The sequence below is a fragment of the Crotalus tigris genome, unplaced genomic scaffold (assembly GCF_016545835.1).
Source record: "Crotalus tigris isolate CLP2741 ecotype Arizona unplaced genomic scaffold, ASM1654583v1 scf7180000017754.2947050, whole genome shotgun sequence".
NCBI lineage: Eukaryota > Metazoa > Chordata > Lepidosauria > Squamata > Viperidae > Crotalus > Crotalus tigris.
The window spans coordinates 1,933,659-1,952,455 of record NW_024096616.1 but is presented as its reverse complement, the minus strand read 5'-3'; the positions used below and the strand labels follow the sequence as shown (position 1 = coordinate 1,952,455).

The 18,797-nt window shown below is 40.5% G+C and overlaps 1 protein-coding gene across 4 annotated transcripts in view; it reads right to left on the bottom strand.

The window, feature by feature from the left end:
- TCOF1 (treacle ribosome biogenesis factor 1) overlaps window positions 1-18,797 on the bottom strand; it is a 52,773-nt gene continuing 33,976 nt past the window's right edge. For all 4 annotated transcript variants that reach the window (XM_039340885.1, XM_039340886.1, XM_039340889.1 and 1 more), the window contains 5 exons: window positions 15,448-15,640; window positions 11,387-11,866; window positions 4,040-4,110; window positions 2,974-3,007; window positions 1-532 (listed from right to left, as the gene is read on the bottom strand). In XM_039340885.1, the coding sequence (XP_039196819.1) occupies window positions 2,978-3,007; window positions 4,040-4,110; window positions 11,387-11,866; window positions 15,448-15,640 (774 nt within the window). In that variant the 3' untranslated portion in view covers window positions 1-532; window positions 2,974-2,977. The remainder of the gene's footprint in view (window positions 533-2,973; window positions 3,008-4,039; window positions 4,111-11,386; window positions 11,867-15,447; window positions 15,641-18,797) is intronic.

Here is an 18,797-nt window from a genome sequence, read left to right as displayed (position 1 = left end):
TTTTTCCAGTCAAAATCTTTTATCTTTTATTAATAAAAAGAGGAAGGATGAGACAGAAAGCCAATCCAGAGACAACACAATTTTGTACATGTTGGACATAAAGAGAGACAAAGGATGTCCTTTCCTAAAAATGAAAATAAAAAGTTGATTTAAAAAAATTAGCAGGAGGGAAGGGATGAGGTGTTACTTTAAAAATATAACTCTTAAGTGTCAAGGAAAGGGAAGAAAGGAAGGAGAAACAGCAATTTAAAAATTCTTCAATAAACAAAACAAACTTTTTGTCTCTGCACATGCCTCCTCTGAGATCTCTTCAGACATCCAGATCACTTTGCTCAATGGTACAAGTTGTATCCTTCTACCAAGCCCATATCCAGGTCACTTGAAGCAGTTTCTTAGCTTTAAAAGTCATCAGTAAAAATAGTTATAAGTTAAATTCAATCTCTGACATTTGGTTTTGTTGTTTAAAAAATATAAATGAATAATTCCTTTCTGATGAATATACTACCATTCTTCATGTTGAATTACAAAGCCACTGCAGAGAGGAGACAAAAGACAAAATTAGGAAAAGCACCGTGGTGGTGAAGTGGGAGAACTTATGTTCCCACTTATGTGGGATTCCTATAATTTTTTAAAAAAACCTTTAATTGCTCTACTTTAGAATTTGGCAATCATGTTGGGCTGAAAGAAGAAAGTTTATAGATCTTCTCAAAAGTAAGGTGGTTAAAAGAAGAGTTTCAAATAGATTTGAATATTCAGCAAATCCAGAAAAGACGACTTCTCTTTTTCATTTCTGATTGAACTTACCTAAAATGGAAGGTACCAGAAAATCTTGAAAGAAAAGCTAAACGTAGCAAAGGTAGAACTTGATGAAATCAGTAGGTTCTCAAGTTCAAAGCTATGGTGATCTGAGTACAGAGAATTCAGTAATGCAACTTACAACAGCCCAATGCCCTCCAAATATAGGACCAAAGCTCTAATGGGCTATTATGGATAAGCATTATGGGACATTAGAAGTCAAAAATACCTGGAAGTCATCAGACGGAGAAGAGATGCAATTTATCTAATGTAAACACGATGTCTATGATGCTAAGACATTGGTTAAATTAATTAAAACCCCACTACATTACAACCATAAATCAGTAAACATAATAACTAATATAGAAAAAGTAAAACTGAGATCAATGTCAGCTCAACTCCGATAATTACAAACATGCAGATTTTCTGACAACATCACAGGAGTAATTTGCCGGTGCTTTCTTCTCCTTTCAATCAATTTTGACTCAAGGTGCTTTCATATATATGTGTACACGCTATTCTTTGGGGAATGAATAAGAAAGTTAGCCATTGCCTTCCTTTGGATTATTTTTGTCTGCCTTCCTAGCCTGGATGATTGCCCAGTCTGGCCAACAAAAACCGGCTAAAGCCCTCCAAAATATCTTAAATACAACAGACACTTTGTAGGGCAGACAGGCAGGAGATTAGCAGAGCGCATTCATGAACACAATGAAAATTTCCTTAATTTCACAACACTTGGACAGACTCAACCATAGTTTCAACCGGGAAACTGAGAGCATTCTAGACCAAGTCAAGTCAAGTCATGTCAAAAAATGCTAGAGAATTCCTGGAAGCCTGGCATTCAGACAAATCAACCATTAATGGAAATAAATTGTATTTACACACCATTTAATGGAGACAATAACAAATCTAAGAAAGATATAAAAATATCAGAACACATCCTCTCCACAGCAGCCCCTATCCAGATAAGCAGGGATTAACACCAGGTAAACAATCAAGCAGAAAACAATACCCTAATTAAGGAACTACCAAGGAGAAAACCACACCCCCACCGAAACTGGCAGTGTAAGGTGCTCTATATTAATAGGGACCAAGCTCCACATTTACTGGCACTGATGTTACCTACATGGATAATGAAATGTCTGCAAGCAAACAACCAAGCCCAAAGAATAGCAAGGACTCCACAATACAACCCTGAGCCAGAGTAACTCCCTATTATTGTAATGATTTAATGATTTCCCATGCTTAATTTTGAAGATATACCTCCAGGATACGCATGGCTCCCAATTTCTTTGTTTTTCTCCCAGAAACCCCCTTGATTGTGACAAATTTTAGTTATGCAATTCCTTGACATTTAAAGGGGGAAACAACAGAAAACATTTGTGTGGGCTCTACAATAGATTGACTCATTTCAAACAAATTTAGAACAAAATGAAAATGCTGATCCCATCTTACTTTTTATCTTTGCTCCTTAATATGCTCCTGCATATTAAATACATTCCCACCTCTCACAAGGACTAGGGGTGAAATGATATCAGTGTTCCAATATCTCAGGGGCTGCCACAAGGAAGAGGGAGTCAAGCTATTCTCCAAAGCACCTGAAGGCAGGACAAGAAGCAAGGGATGGAAACTAACCAAAGAGAGAAACAACCTAGAACTAAGGAGAAACGTCCTGACAGTTAGAACAATTAATCAGTGGAACAACCTGCCTCCAAAAGTGCTCCAACACTGGAAGTTTTTAAGAAGCGACTGGACAACCACTTGTCTGAAATGGGATAGGGTTTCCTGCCTGAGCAGAAGATTGGACTAAAAGACCTCCAAAGTCCCTTCCAACTATGTTATTCCGTTACCTGATTTCCTGAGTTTATTACAACGTGAAAAATTATTGTGCAAGAGTTCAATTTCTATTTTTTTTCTTCCAAGCGCTGCTGGCAAACTAGTGGAAATCATTGTTAAATTTTGGAAGAAAAACTATTCCTTTCCCATTCACCCATTTTGAACCCAGTTTCACCTAACTGCCTTTCCTAGTCTGATAACCTCTTGACATACCTACAGCTCCTCTTGTTCTGACTCAGCACAGGAAAGAATCAAGGGTGATGGTAGTTATCATCTGAAGGGTAATAGATTAAGGAGTACGCATCTAACATATACTTTGCAGGGGTGGCTCAGCATACTTACATGTTCATGCCTCTTTTTGAAGGTTGTCGGTTTTCTGAAAGAATCACAAAGCAAATGATTTCAATTTGTTCTTTTCACACACAACACACAGAGATAATAATGAGCTAAGAAATACAGACTGTGCTGGAGGGGGGGGGAACACCCAGAATCTTCTCAATTCTTCAATGGAAAAGATCTCAGTTTCAAAAGCAGAGTTTGGCTTTCATTTGTGTTGACCAAAGATATATTTCTGGGGAAAGATTAGACTATCTTTGAGAAAATACATTCTCTGAAGGTTCTGGAGAGTAGATAAAAGCTAAGCAAAACAAGCTGAACAAGAGTAATTTGCCCTATCCAACTTGCGTGCAAGAGAACAGATGGAATGTTTCATATTAAAGAATTCTTGAGCTCTAAAATAACAAAAACAACAACACAATCTATTACTTCCTTTCTGATTTGGCTTAATCCCTTCCAATCCTTAACTCTGGAAGAAGTAAGCCTTTAGATTATATTAGGAGAGTCATTTATGCAATTGTTTGCATTTCCAAATGAGGGACTTTCTATATCCCACCTTGGATATATTACCCAATCCACTATCTAGGGGCTAAAGTACTTCTTCCCTAAGGAAGTCTCCCAGAAGCACTGTTTTTATACATAGGAGAATTACTCTTCCATTTAATAACTTTCCTCTTTTATCACATTAATAACAAGGGAGTTTTCTGGGGGCCATGTATGGCTCAAATTGTGCACCTCTGCTCTGAAAACAATTTTGGAGCATAAAAAGAATGTCATGAGTCTAGAGGTAGCTGTATTTACACAGTGAACTAAATATATGTCTCTGGGTCAGATAAATACAGAATGATGAGAACAATTACTCAAAGTCTACTGATCTATTCAATATGTACCTGCTCAGGACTGTAACTAAACCAGTTAATAGTGGGGTGATTTTCCTTCTGCTCAATCCTGTATTGTTTGATGATTAAGGATCATCAAATTACCCAATTTAATTTAAACACCAGACAAGTTTAATTTGTATCAGACACATATACCACACAAAACAGTTCAAAACAAGAATATTTTTTCCTACCTTCTTTTTCTTCTTTTTCTTCTGTGACCCATCTGCATCAGGTCTCTCCACATTTTTTCTCTTTTTTTTCTCTGTAAGACATTTAACAGTGCAGGGTAAACAATTCAGATTACGTCTTTCAAAAACATTCTGGGGCCAAATAAAAGCACATTTCCAGTTTTGAATGATTTTAAATGCAGGACCAGTTGTACCAAATCCCCCAAGATACTTTATTTCTTGGATTCCAAAGCCATTTAAGGAAATGATTACTACAACATGTTAAGAACCTGCATATTATGAATGAGTGCTGAGGCTATGCTAGAAAAATCTAGGACTGTCAGTTGTTTTTCTGCAGACATCCAGATTTACACCAGAATCTCCTATTTACTGCATTTGGATTTTTTTTTGCTAATATTATATGCAAAGATATCTTGATTTGAATAGACCCGCATTTAGCAGACTTCAAGAGCAATGGAACTACTTGGCATTCAGAGATTTCCCCCCCCCCACTTCCAATAAGGGATAAATGCACTGCAAATGAATATTCCAGATGAGGTGGTTAAATTAATTTTCCTTCTTTTAATCATTACAGAGCAATTTATACCATTTGCCTATAAACTACCTCAGTAATGTACTTCAAAATCTTCTCCTCAAATAGACCATTCAAATGAGGTTTTATTGTGTTATTGCTGATTTAATCCAGGCATGAGGTCTCAGGTATTTATTTTCTCACTTACCAGGATAGAAAAATAAGGGGTAGAATAAGGAATGGCAAGAAACTTTGACAGGATTAAGCAACTGAAGAGAGCCCACAAGAACTTTTAGTGATTGCTTGCTGACAGGGACAAGCAGTGGGGAGGAGTGGGGTGGGGGAATAAAACAGTTTTTATCTCCTCACACTGCAAACTTTATTCAAGCATATCTGGAATGTTGAGAGCAAGCCTGGGATAATACCAGAAGAACAGCTGCTCTGGGGAATCGGGGTTATAAAATAGCCATTTACCAGAAGGCTAATTGGTGATAATGCTCCTTATCGGTCCCTTTTGACATTAGGATGCTATTATCACCATCATCCCTTCCTTTTTTTTCTAAACAGATGGGCACATTTGTAAATTTGGCTGCAGTCATGTTGTTTTTTATGAATTCCTAGGAGGTTAATTCCCAAGTGTTTCTTGGACACAAAGGTAACTCTAAAGGTTGGTCAATGTTCAAGCTTCACATACATGGCATCGCACAGAAAAACCAACAATAATCTACACCAGTGGTTCTCAACCTTTTTAATGCCGCGACCCCCAACCGGTTGTAAGTTGAGGACTAAACCGGTCATAAGTCGAGGACTAAACCAGTCGTAAGTCGAGGACTACCCAACTGGTTGTAAGTTGAGGACTTTCCCTGCCTGGGAGCGCCACCCATGCGTGGTGCCGCCCCTGCGCCGGCCGAGGCGTAGCTGGCAAGCGGCAGAGACGGAGCAGGCTGACCACCGGCTGGGCCACCAGCTGGCCCAGCCCAAGGGAGGTAAGGCACCCGCCGGAAAAGGGGAAAAAAATGGCAGACAGCCTTGCTTGGCGACCCCCATGAAATGGTCGATCGACTCCAAATGGGGTTGCGACCCATAGGTTGAGAACCGCTGATCTACACCATTTTTTCAACTCTGAATTTAACTAAGAGAGTTGTTAAAACCCAAACACAATACCATGTGGTCAAGTTATTCTCCAAAGCACCTGAAGACAGGACAAGAAGCAATGGATGGAAACTAACCAAAGAGAGAAGCAACCTAGAACTAAGGAAAAACTTCCTGACAGTTAGAACAATTAACCAGTAGAACAATCTGCCTCCAGAAGCTGTGAATGCTCCAACACTGGAAGTCTTTAAGAAGAGACTGGACAGCCATTTGTCTAAAATGGTATAGCGTTTCCTGCCTGAGCAGGGGGGTTGGACTAGATGACCGCCAAGATCCCTTCCAACATTATTATTATTATTTATTATGCATAGCCAGGGTAAAACTAAATCTGCTTCACTATCTGGACACATAAGACTAATGCAGAGCATACACCAGCTGACCATTTGCAGCTCCCTGGCTTTTTTCCTAGTTTTAAGGTAATAACTACAGAGATTGCTCCATTAATGGAAATAAGATGGTGCTCCTCTGATAATTTAATATTTTCAGCATCTAAAGTCTAATTTGGCAATTTATTTGTAGTTGAGTTCACTATGTATTATACACTCATTCTAGAGTGACTTCAAATAATGGAAGAGACAGTATGGCTGTTACTTTAAAAATCCTGAATAAAAAAATCCTAATCCACCCTTTCCTAAACTGTCACCCTCCGAATATGTTGAACCTAGTTCCCTAAAGTCCTTGCCAGCATGGTCAAAGGCAGGTTGCTATGACTGCTGTACAACAAACTCCTCCCCTCCCCCCTGAGTGATGGAGAGAGATTTTATAAATCATGATACTGGCAATGAAAGGTGGAAGCCTCCAAAAGTAAAAATAGAATGATAGAGATAGTGCTAGGTTAGGACTCTGGAGAGAAAAAGAACATTGTTAACTCATGTTTAGGTTCCCACTTCTATAGATATATTCTGACTTTTAAGGTCAGTGAGATTTTCAGAGAATTCATTGACAGGAGAGACCAATACTGCTGATTTAGACTAGAATCTCCTTGAAAGACACAGTGATGCTAGTTTGGACAAAGGACCACAAAAGAGTAGAGGAGAAACTGAGTGTGGCACTTGTAATTAGCCTTTCAAATTAGAAGCCACCAATAAGAAGAAGGGGTACTATTTAGTCACAGTAGCTAGCAGAGGAAGGTTTGCCAGGCTTATACATCTTGGAGGTTTCGTACAACTTAACAACAGCATTTTAAGTATAAGAACCATATCCTAAAAGCCCTGATCAAATACAGGTCAAAATTAAGCATAGAGATACATCTAGTTTGGGGATTTCTAAAAATGAGAGGTCATCTAGAAGACATTCCCCCCCCCCCTTATGAGCGATATTTGCTTAAGAACGGGGGTCCCAAATGAGAGCTGTGGACGAGTTAGATCTAAAGGAGCTTTCCCAACTTCAGATCTGTTGACTAACAAGTTTGCACCATGTTAACTGAGGACAGTAAAAAAAACAGTATTCATCTCTATGGCTTCAAGGCAACTTCCAACAGAAAAAGCAAACAACTTTATCAACAGGTAGGAAGAATCTACCAGGATAGGCATAATTTTGTTGAGTGTGGCTGCCTTGTATTGCTAGCCAATGTGACAGTCAGCAATGCAATTAAGTATACATACAGAATGTACTTGAAATATGAAATCTCTGTTATTTTAGCTGGTAGACAACTACAACAAAACTTGTGGCTCAGTCTGCTTTCAATTAGAAACTTATGCCAAAAACAGTTCAAATCAGAAGGCAAAAATATTAAGTATATAAGCTATACTGAACTGTAACACACAGAAAATGTTTTGAAAAAAAAATGTTCCCTCTAAGAGATTTGCATACCTTCATCACTGAATGGTATTTACTGATATATAGAGTCTGAGTGAATGCATAACACCAAAGAGTGGTATCACATTTGTTCCATTTGTTTCATAAACAAGCATCCAACATTTTCCAATGTGAAAAAGTAATTCCTCATTCCCAGTAAAAACAACTCAAAGCAACTTGGTCAGTTGTACGAGTGCATCATTACACAATCAAGATTAATTTGAGATAGCCCTGCCCAATATAAATCACGAACTATAACACTCTGGTACTCTTACTACACAGATTTTAGGGGCATGTCGTGCCCTACTCAAAAGAAATTTCTGAAGACTTCCATTTAAAAAAAAAAAAAAGTCAAAACCTATCAGTCTGAGAACAATTACAAATCGATTAAGGTTTCTCCACAGACTTAATTTTGAATTGGAGATCTGGGACAATAGTGAATCTTCCCAAGATGAGATGACATCAAAACAGTGACATCATAACAGTGACATCAAAACAGTGCAGCATAAATTCATCCAGGGCAGTGGTTCTCAACCTTTCTAATGCCGCGACCCCATAATACAGTTCCCCATGTTGTGGTGACCCCCAACCACTTATACATCACCGGGTGTCAGGGGTGTGGCCAAAGAAAAGGGGGAAAAATGGCAGACAGCCTTGTTTGGCGACCCCCGTGAAATGGTCATTCGACCCCAAATGGGGTCCCGACCCACAGGTTGAGAACCACTGATCCAGGGAGTCATAAAGAATTGCAAAAGAACCTCTATGATTTTCCAGATCCCTGCTGATGACTCCATCAAAAAAACACTGGTAAAAATGGGATTAACTGGAGAGTAACAAGTCAAAGCCACTGCTGAGAAAGAACAATGATTGGTCACCTCAGATTAGCCAAAATATACTTTGTCTTCCACAGAAATGTTCTATCAACAGATGAAGCAAAAATGGGTAACAGGAAACCAAATATCGTTTTCCAAAATAAGAACCTCATACCAACTATTAAATATGGAGATGACAATGTCATGTGTTGGCAGGTGTTTTTTTTTGTCTCAAGACCTGGATGATTTGCCATCATTGAAGGATGTATGAATTTTACCGGATAATATCACCTAACTATTCCGTTAGTTGAAGCTGAAATCAAAACAATGATCCCAAAGGTACAAACTTACAAGGAAGTTTACAATATAATGGAAGGAGGAGGATAAATTCAATATTTTGGAATGGTCAAGCCAAAGTCCAGATCTAAACCCCCCTGGAAATGTTGTGCAGGATTATGGAATGAGCAATATGCCGTGGAGAAATAACCCAGAATTCTCACACAACAATGTTAGAGACTCATTGCCAATTACAAAAAGGGCACAACAGTTGCTGAATCTAAGACAGCAATTATTTGCATGTTGGGTCACTTTGTTTCTGAAGTACAGTAAATGAAACAAGCACCAAACGTCAATGCTATTTCTGCATTCGATCTTTTTATATGTTTATATCTATATCTCTCTCTATATATCTGTTTACTCAGATTCACAGGAGACCCTGGCAAAAATAGGATAAAAACCAGAAAATCTAAAAGAGGACAATATGTACACAGAGTAGAATAGCTGAGTGATTTTTGTACATGATAAATAGGTTCTACCCCCTTGTTTTACATGTACATTTCTAAAGCATTATAGTCTATTCTTGTGCACATTAGTCAAGTGAAGCAGAGCGTGGAGATTTTTTTCTTCCTCCCTCAACAGAGAGGGTAAGATCAGGAAAATTGAAGTCTCCATACAAGAGCCTCTTTCCTTCTTGTTCTCCAGTTGCTAGAGGAGGCCTGTGACCATTTCTGTTTGGGAATTCGGCAGGAAACTCTAATGTCTCAGCAGGAACGACAGAGCTGCTCTTTGAATAGCAAGATTAATGGTGCTCCAGCAACTCCCTCTCTCTTAGTGTTTGTAGCAGCTCTCCAAAGGAAGCCTTCTTAAGACTGACTCATCTACAATGATATTCATGATTTATTCAGCTACTGCTGAACGTGACCATTTAGCAGCCTTTGTATCTGAAGCATCCTTTTCTGCTCTATCTGTGAAAGCTGTCAGCATATGCCTGAGTGGGAAAGCTGCCTCCATTTCACCTTTAAAGCCATGCAGCAACGGGAAGCCATTTCCTAAGACATATCCTAGCTGGGCTCTTCCGCCTCCTCCATCTATTCTAGCCAGAAAATCGGAAAGGAATCATTGGTAATCATATATCAAAACAGGTTAAACACCGGAGGGTTGTATTTTGCACCCAGGCCAGCATGTGCTTTTCTTCTGAAATATGGGGAAGGGCTATAATACCTCCACTTCATAAAATAGAAGCATTCTACCAAAAGCACTGCTCCAGCTGGGAACACTGAGGGACGTTTTATTCAGGGGTTTTGAACAAATCCAAAACCAAAGGACTGCTTGTTTGGGATGGTGCCAGAGGAAAACTAAACTGGTGGGCTAATTAATATGGGGATAAAGTAAAAGCAGCTGGTTAAGCTTGTTTTTAACTTTAGTTCTGTGTTGATTTAAACTCTGTTCTTCTATTTAAAAAAAAATCACCTCTAAAATAAGAGAGCCAGTTTGGTCTAGGGTTAAGGCACCAGGATAGAAAACAGGAGAGTTCTAGTTCTGTCTTAGGCACAAAGCCATCTGGGTGAACTTGGGCCAGTCACTTTCTCTCAGTCCCAAGAAGGAGGCAATGGCACACCACTTCTGGGACACTTTGCCAAGAACACTGCAGACACTAGGCCGACTACTTGAATTGCCGTGAAGGCATGTGCTCACACAAAAGTGCCTATGATAAAAATAAGGGACATTACAGAGCAATCACAAAGTAGGTCAGTGTAACATCACACTTCAAGGAAAACATATTAAGTCAGTGTTTCTCAACCTTGACAATTTTAAGGCATGTGGACTTCAACTCCCAGAATTCCACAGCCACCACTGTATTAAGTGGTACATCCAAATGTTCTGAACCAATCCTGGACAGAACAAAAAGGAAGGATCAGGGTGGGATTAGATAATTTGCAATCAGTTCAGATCCTGGGGCTCAAAAAAGGACTGAGGGCATCACAGAAAAGGGGAAGTAGTTAAAGCAGAGTAAGCCCATACAATGAGGAAGGAAGTGGCTGGAAAAAAAACAACAGGAAGCAGAAGAATGTTAAAAAACAGACCTAAATATACCTTCTAACAAGCCTTCTTGCCTATCCTTTTCACTTAATTATTTTTCTTTGGATTGCAACCAAGAGGCACGTTAGGATAGCTTCTTTCCACAAGTATAAGGTGGGGACATCAGAGTGCTAGGGTTGCATACAGTGGTGGGATTCAAATATGTGAACAACCGGTTCTCTGTGTGGATGCTGCTTCCGGAACTCCATTCTTGGCCTGGGCAACAAAATATTAGCTACCGGTTCTGCTGAACTGATGCGAACTGGCTGAATCCCACCACTGGTTGCATATACTGAATAAACCTTTTCCCACTACTCCCTTTACCAGGGGTCTTCAAACTTGGCCCTTTTATGACATGTGGACTTGGCTGAGGAATTCTGGGAGTTGACACCCACAAGTCATAAAAGGGCCAAGTTTGAAGACCCCTGCCCTTTACCAACACAAATGAATTGGTAACCACTGCTTATTGGTAAGCAATACTTCTTTACCACATGGGGGCAGCAGAATGCACTAAATCAGTGTTTCCCAAACTTGACAATTTTAAGGCATGTGGACTTCAACTCCCAGAATTCCACAGCCAGCATTCTGGGAGTTGAAGTCCACATGCCTTAAAATTGTCAAGTTTGGGAAACACTGCACTAAATAATGAAAAAAGAAAAAAAAAAGGCCAGGAACATTAATTAGCACCCAGCTTTGTTGGAGTAGGGATGGGATTCTCACTTTTATCAGACTTCTTTTCTTTGCTGTCTTTTTTCTTTGTTGACTTGATGCTGTCTGAAGACTTGGATTTCTTCTTCTTTTTCTTCTTCTTTACCGGCATCTCTTCCTCGCTCTGCATTTTAAGCTTCTTGCCCTTTGAAACCCCAGGGCCAGTGTCCCCATCGGCCAGTTTCCGTTTCTTGGATGGCTTCTCTTTCTTTCCAGTTTTGGTTGTCTTGGCCTTTGCCACAGGGTTAGCCCGGGCACCTTCTTGGATCCCTCCTTGTTCCTTGTTCCCAGGGAGAGCTTTGAACGATGGAGCAAGTGATTCTGGCAACGGTGCCGCAGAGGCCTCTTGGGCTTGGCCATTGCTCTGAGCTTTTGCAGCAGCTTTCTTTGCTGGGAGAGGCTTGGAGCTGGTGCTCTCCAGTCCTCGTTTCCCTGGCCTCTTTCCCTTAGCAGCCGCTGTGTCCTTTCCAGAAGACGGCAACGAGGTGATCTCTGTGGAAAAGAATTAATTTTTACACTTAAGCCACTATTAAGAACCTGACCCCTATAGACTAGTATTGCCAATTTATGGGTACGTTATTCCAACTCAGCATCAAAATATATGAATTACTATGAATAAATGATATTGAAAGAAATGGCCTGTGCTCATAAGCTATAAAAGCTTCCCCATGCTCGGCTGCTTCGTAGCTGCTGACTGAGCATGCTACAATCCAAGGGTTTACTCAGTCATGGCTACGTTCCCATTTCTTCTTGCTCCAGGAAATTCTCAGCTACAGGAGTCTGTCTTCTGGCTGTACAATTATTTTAAATGCCATTTCCCCACTTAACGCTTTCCAGATATGTTTGTCTTAAAATTACCAGGCAACCTGGCTCATGGCTGGGAAGTATGGGATTGGATTTTAATTTTTTTTTTTTTTAAAAGAGGGAATCAAGTCAATGTTATCTTAAGGAGAAGATTTCTGCAGCGCGCCTATGCACATGTTCAAATATGCCCCATGTAAAAGTATCTGTTAAGCTTCATGTACCAAACGATTAGCTTTTTGATGATTAGCTTTTAAGCTGTCACAAGACTCTTTATTGTTGATAAGTCAAATGGTCCCAAAACAGGAAGAATTCAGCTCAGCATTAACATGCTTCCCCAGTGCTGCTAGAAAACCAAAAAGGGACCCATTTCAACAACACTTCTGGGCAGCCCATTGATCTTCCTCTTTTTGCACGGTCTAGACCAGTGGTTCTCAACCTTTTTAATGCCGCGACCCTCAACCAGTCGTAAGTCGAGGACTACTCAACTGGTGCAGCACCATTTGCAGAATGGGACTTTTGGCGGGCTCAGCAGGGCAGAGACAGCCTGGACAATTCCTATTGGCTTTTGAAAGCCAATAGAATTAGACTCTATTCAAGAGAGTCTATTCTATTGACTTTCAAAAGCCAATAGAATAAAAGGGAGTAGCACAGCTAAGGAAAACTGGGAAAAAATGGTGGACTGCGTTGTTTGGCGACCCCCGTGAAATGGTCGTTCGACCCCAAATGGGGTCCCGACCCACAGGTTGAGAACTACTGGTCTAGACCTTTGGACTGTGGGTCTGTTTTTGGTTTTGTTTTTGGTCAAGCTTTCACAGCCACCTCCATTTACAAGCTAGGGAATAATTTAAGCAGGCAGCAAAGGAAAGGGGAATCTGACATATAAATATGGTAACTATTCTATCTGCGAGCATTCCTGGGACTAATCTGCAAAACCTTATTCCCTTCAGGCCTTCTTTGGGCACACAGTAGAAAAATAGTTTTGGCATATTTTGAAGGGTATCCAGTAGATGGAAACTCTCAGTGAGGGAGGCCCTTATTTTAATCATTTGACTGAAGGGCAGGATTTTTCCTTTTCTTCAGACATGAATGAACCAGGTGATACGGTCAGCAGAATCAAAATTCGCATTTTAGATACTAGGATTGTGATGAGCCATTTAAAGATGGCCAAATGAATTTGGACATGAGCCATCCTACACCTTCATTTAGGATACCCATCATAGAATCAGATCAGGGATGGATAGCCTGTGCCCTATGGAGGAATGTAGCTCCCCTGGATTAATTTTTCCAGATCTTCCTTGTCCATAAATGGCTGCACCAACACTTGGTGGCAAATTGGTGATTTTGAGCACTAGGCATTAAAGAAAAAGAACAGAGGCTCAAAACGGATGCATTAGATCTGTAGCGGGCTAATAATCATTTTGAGTAGGAAAACATGATTCTAAACACTTCTCAAGGGTCCCAAATTTAACCCTACCTCATCACATCGCTAATTCCTTCATCACCTCAAAGCCAAACCCCCAAATTGAAGAAAGGAAATAAACTAATTTTTATTGACTGGAAGTTGCCCACATGTGTCTTAGACATTTTAGTGCAGGTATGAGATATCTTTTGTATATTAATGTTATGCAACTTGGAACCTTGTCACATTGATTTGGACTATCAGAAATATAATTATAACACAATCTGGACAGCCAGTTGCCTCATACAACACCATCAAGATGTCAAGATGGACAATATTTAATATTTATTTGCTACGTATATGTAAGGGTGTGGGTCTATACATATGTTGTTCATAGTATGTATAGGTATGTGTCATCTATGTGTTTCACTTTGAGAGCGGGCAACTAAATTTCATTTTTGATGTGTGCCATTGTGCCCACAGTAAAAAAATGACAATAAAGGTTATCTTATCTAAGCTCAACACTGTATTAAATAAGTTCAGCAATAAAAGTACAGTATTAGACAACTGACGATTTTTTTAGGACAGTATTTCTCATCCTTTGCAGCTTTAAGATGTGTAGACTTTGTGGACTTCAACTCCCAGAATTCCTGAGTCAGCATGGCTGGTTCAGGAATTCTGGGTATTGAAGTCCATAAGTCATAAAATAGCCAAGGTTGCCTACCCCTGCTCTAGGCTCTGTTCAAGGGAAACAATCTAAAGCACTTGTTAAGGCCACCTGGGAATTCCAGAAGTTGCAGATGTGACACATTTGGAAGAAAACCTGGGGAAAGGCTTAGCCTAATTAACTTTTAGGAAAGGCAGATACTTTCTAATTTACAGAACTGTGTTTTACAATTACACCTAGCTAGATGTATTTCTATTCTAATCTGTCCAATTAAAAGAAAAAATGAATTTTATCAGGACAACTTTTCCCTACATATTAAAAGAGTTTTATCTCAGAATTTTGGCTTAAAATTTAGACTAACAATTTGAAAAATGTTGCATTACATTAAGAATTATACATTCCCCAGTCTCAGATGCTCCACATAGCCACCAGACAGTTTGGTCTAGTGGTTAAGGCAGCAGGCTAGAAAGCAGGAGACCGTGAGACCTGCCTCCCCATCCAGGAAAGCCAGCTGGGTGACTTTGGGCCAATCACTCTCTCTCAGCCCAACTCATCTCACAGCATTGTTGTTGTGGGGAGAATAGGAAGAGGAAAGTGTGTTGAATGTTTTCATCACCTTGAATTATTTGTGAAAATAATAAAGGTGGGATACAAATAAATAAAAATAATACATCAATCATAATCATCATCATCCAGGCAACCCAATTACAGAAAATTTATCTTCATTTAGAAAGAATCACCAAGCCCACTATATAATAAGATCACAAATTTTCAACCATTTTTCATTCAATTTCTCTGCACAGGACAAATCTCAGAAAGCCATTTGTCCGAAATGGTATAGGGTTTCCTGCCTGAGCAGGGGGTTGGACTAGATGATCTCCAAACCCCCTCCAACTTAATAATAATAATAATAAAAAAAATCCTTCAAAATATACTGAGCTTTGGAGAAAAACAAATGTAGCAGGATCCTTTCTTGATCCAGAAAATCTTCACCCAGTTGAAATAATTGGATACCTTTGGATTTGAAAAAGGGGGAGATTTAAGAGACCATTTGCCTCTGGAAAATGAATCTGTGGAGGGTTGGGACTATATAGATAGTTCCAGAATTTAACCGTTCAGGATTACACAGATAATTCCTAAAAACTGCCTTTCTTTTAGTCTTCTGTACCAACAGTTCCTTCAAAGCCAACCCTGTTTCCTCACCTTCGCTATCGCTTGAAGAGCTGTCAGTCGATGATGCGCTATCAGCAGGAGCTGGCTTCAAAGGAGACTTTGCTTGAGCAGCACTGGCAGTCAGACTACTAACTTTCCCAGAACCCTGTTTGGATAGCAGAGGACTTGCTGCCACAGTGGATGCCTGGATCTTGTGAGGACCTGATAGCCCTGTTAAAAGAGACTAGGAGGGGAGACAAGAGAAAGAAATAATGTACGCACATATGATTAAGAGCAAGGGCAACTAACAGAGTGATATATCTTGAGTCCCTTCAATTAGCAAAACATGAAATTTGAAGAAGTATTTTTTTAACTTGTTCCTCTGAAAAGGAATTTCAGCTTGTTGTTCTGAATGCTTAATTCATAAAGGCTGGAGCAAATAATATGTGTTGTGTGGGGGGGGGAAGAGGGGGAGAGAGAGAAAGAAAGAGATTACGCAAGAGAGAGAGAGATGGCAAGAAACAAAGATCTACCAGAGAACTAAACTTTTATTGTTGCCTTCCAAGTTTGATGTCCATTATCCTGGTTGGAATTTGGGGAAGAGCTCCACTCTCGGTAATGTATGAAACAGTCTGGATAAGGAAGGCTGTTTTAGATGTATTGTTTATTAAACAAATGTATATAGCCGCCCAACTCAGACATGTAAAAGATCTATCATATAATAAAACCATTTAAAAGCCCTACTGCATCCTTCATGATAGCAACAGCACAATTAGATTAGCCACTCAATCAGCTCCATTTCCATTTGTGGTCCCCAGGTCCACTGACATAGACACTTCTAGGGCCTTTTGGAAAAGAAGCAGGGTGGGGGCCAATCTTACCTGGGGGGGGGGATGTTGTTCCCTAAAGAAGGCGCCACCTGTTGGACTTGCCCCAGTCCAATTTTTTAGGAAAGAAAGACCCTCGACTCCATTTGGTGGGAAGTGATAGATTCTTTTACTAAAAGATGTTAGTTGCAGTAGAGTCAGGCTAAAACTAAATTCCCTGTGTTCAAAAGATACAGAAAGTTTCCCGTATCCTAGCCCTCCCCGCCATGACCAGTCCCTCTTCAGCCAATGAGAGTTCACCTAGGTCAGTGGTCCCCAACCTTTGCAGCTTGGCGGTCCGGCTGGGGGGAGGGAAGGGAGGGGAACTGGGCTGCACAAGCATTGGGTCGACATATGTGCGTGCTGGCCTGCCGCTTCCTTGGCCTGGTTGGGGACCCCTGGCCTAAGTGTTTTGAGAACGCTGAGATGTTTAGGGTAATTCACATTCTTTCTCAGGGTGCATGGCCTTGGGTGCTGGCACAAACTGGTTCCAAACTCTCCTGCTCTTTGCTGAGCTGTCATTCCCCACTCCCAATTTCCCATCACTAGACAAGCAGGTTGATTGCCCATCTGTCCCTCCCCCCCATGTTTTCTCCTCCCTCCTAGCCTTTGATGGCAGGATGCCAGCAAGGCATCAAGCTGAAGATGGCAGACCTTGAAGGCCCTTTTTGTGGTCTCATCAGATGACAAGCCCTAATTGATGGAGCCTGTAATATGCCCTGCCTTCCTGCCCTGGTGGGCAGGGTGGTTGTAATAGGGGGGAGGCAGTCTAAATTTAATTTTCATTCCCATCGGACTCGTGTTCCCCTGTATCATTTCTAAATGTGCCTCCCCCAATAAGTTACTTGGATATGTGAGTTTAGGGGGCAACATTCTGGCTACAAATTGAAGGGAGAGGACTGTCGAACTTAAGGTCCTGGGGAAAAAAAGACACACAACACAAGGCTCAAGCTGCGCATGTATGGCCATGCAAGTGCAAGTTCCTTCAAAACTTTTGCTTTCTTCTTCTAATGAGCTCCTGAAGGCAACCCCTTCACAAGCTCATTAGATTTCGAATGTGTGGGCTAAGCCACGAAAAAGTGTGTAGGCTGCCAGCACAATTGTTCAAAAAAGGCAAACAGAGGTGGGGAGCTGTTAAATGTTTCCATTTTCTAGAAAAGGAGGGGAAATATTTATATGTTGTATGGATTTATGGCCTGCAGGATAAATTTGCTTCTCTCTTCTCTCCCTCTTAAATAGGCATATGGGTGGTTGTTCGCGATTGCTACAGTCCCATAATTGCATGCAAGTCCAACATGTCACAGATCTACAGTTGGTACCACACATTGCTCATAAAGACAACTTTTATAGCTAAGGCATGGCTTAAATTGCAACTGAAAACTGCTGCTGTATGCATAGTACAGTTCCCCCTGAGCTATTTAATACTCTGTATTTTACATTTTCATTAAATCAATCCACCCTGATTAGTATAAATTCAGAAAGCATGCTATTAACTATGGAAGTTCTGACTTTGTTCAGAGGCAAACTGTAGGTTTGTGGATTATGCAGACAAGCACACTTGTCAACTCTCATGGGAAAGGTGATTTTATCATAAAAGAAAGACTATCTATCACTTTTTTATTTACAATAAATTTATCTTTCATCTTACCATTCTAAGACCTTTCTTAAACTCTATTCTAGTGTCCTTAATTAGCTTTGTTTTAATTTTTTTATTTCTGTCAGCTTTACCAAGTAGATACAGAAACATAGCCAGCCGTACCAACAGGCTAAAGAACAGCTTTTATCCATGGGCCATCAGGCTTCTGAATGGGACATAACTTTATGCATGACAGACTCGTGAGGCCGGCGTGATGTGCAATTAGTTCGCAGGGTGAAATAAGTTGGGGGTTTGTAGTCACTGTGAGTTTATGGTGGGGGGGCACAGAGGGAGGCTCAGCCAATTTCACTGTATACTTTGATAATACAGGTTTTTTTTTATTATTATTAGACTCTACAGGAACAGTGTCTTTCAGAGTCTCCCACGTGAACCAGGGAGAAGCTTGCCCAAGATGCTTTCTCAAGTTATTTTCCTGGCTCTGGCTCAGGCCATTTCTGACTGCTATCTTGGCAGCAGTCCTCCTTCCTGTCCTTTATGGCCATTCCCCGGTCTTCTAGAACAGTGGTTCTCAACCTTTTTAATGTCGTGACCCATAACTGGTCGTAAGTCAAGGACTACTCAACCGGTCGTAAGTCGAGGACTACTCAACTGGTGCAGCACCGTTTGCAGAATGGGACTTTTGGCGGGCTCAGCAGGGCAGAGACAGCCTGGACAATTCCTATTGGCTTTTGAAAGCCAATAGAATTAGACTCTATTCCAGAGAGTCTATTCTATTGGCTTTCAAATGCCAATAGAATAAAAAAGAGTAGCACAGCTAAGGAAAAGGGGAAAAAAATGGCCGATTGCGTTGTTTGGCGACCCCCGTGAAATGGTCATTCGATCCCAAATGGGGTCCCGACCCACAGGTTGAGAACCACTGTTCTAGAATTTCTGTCTTA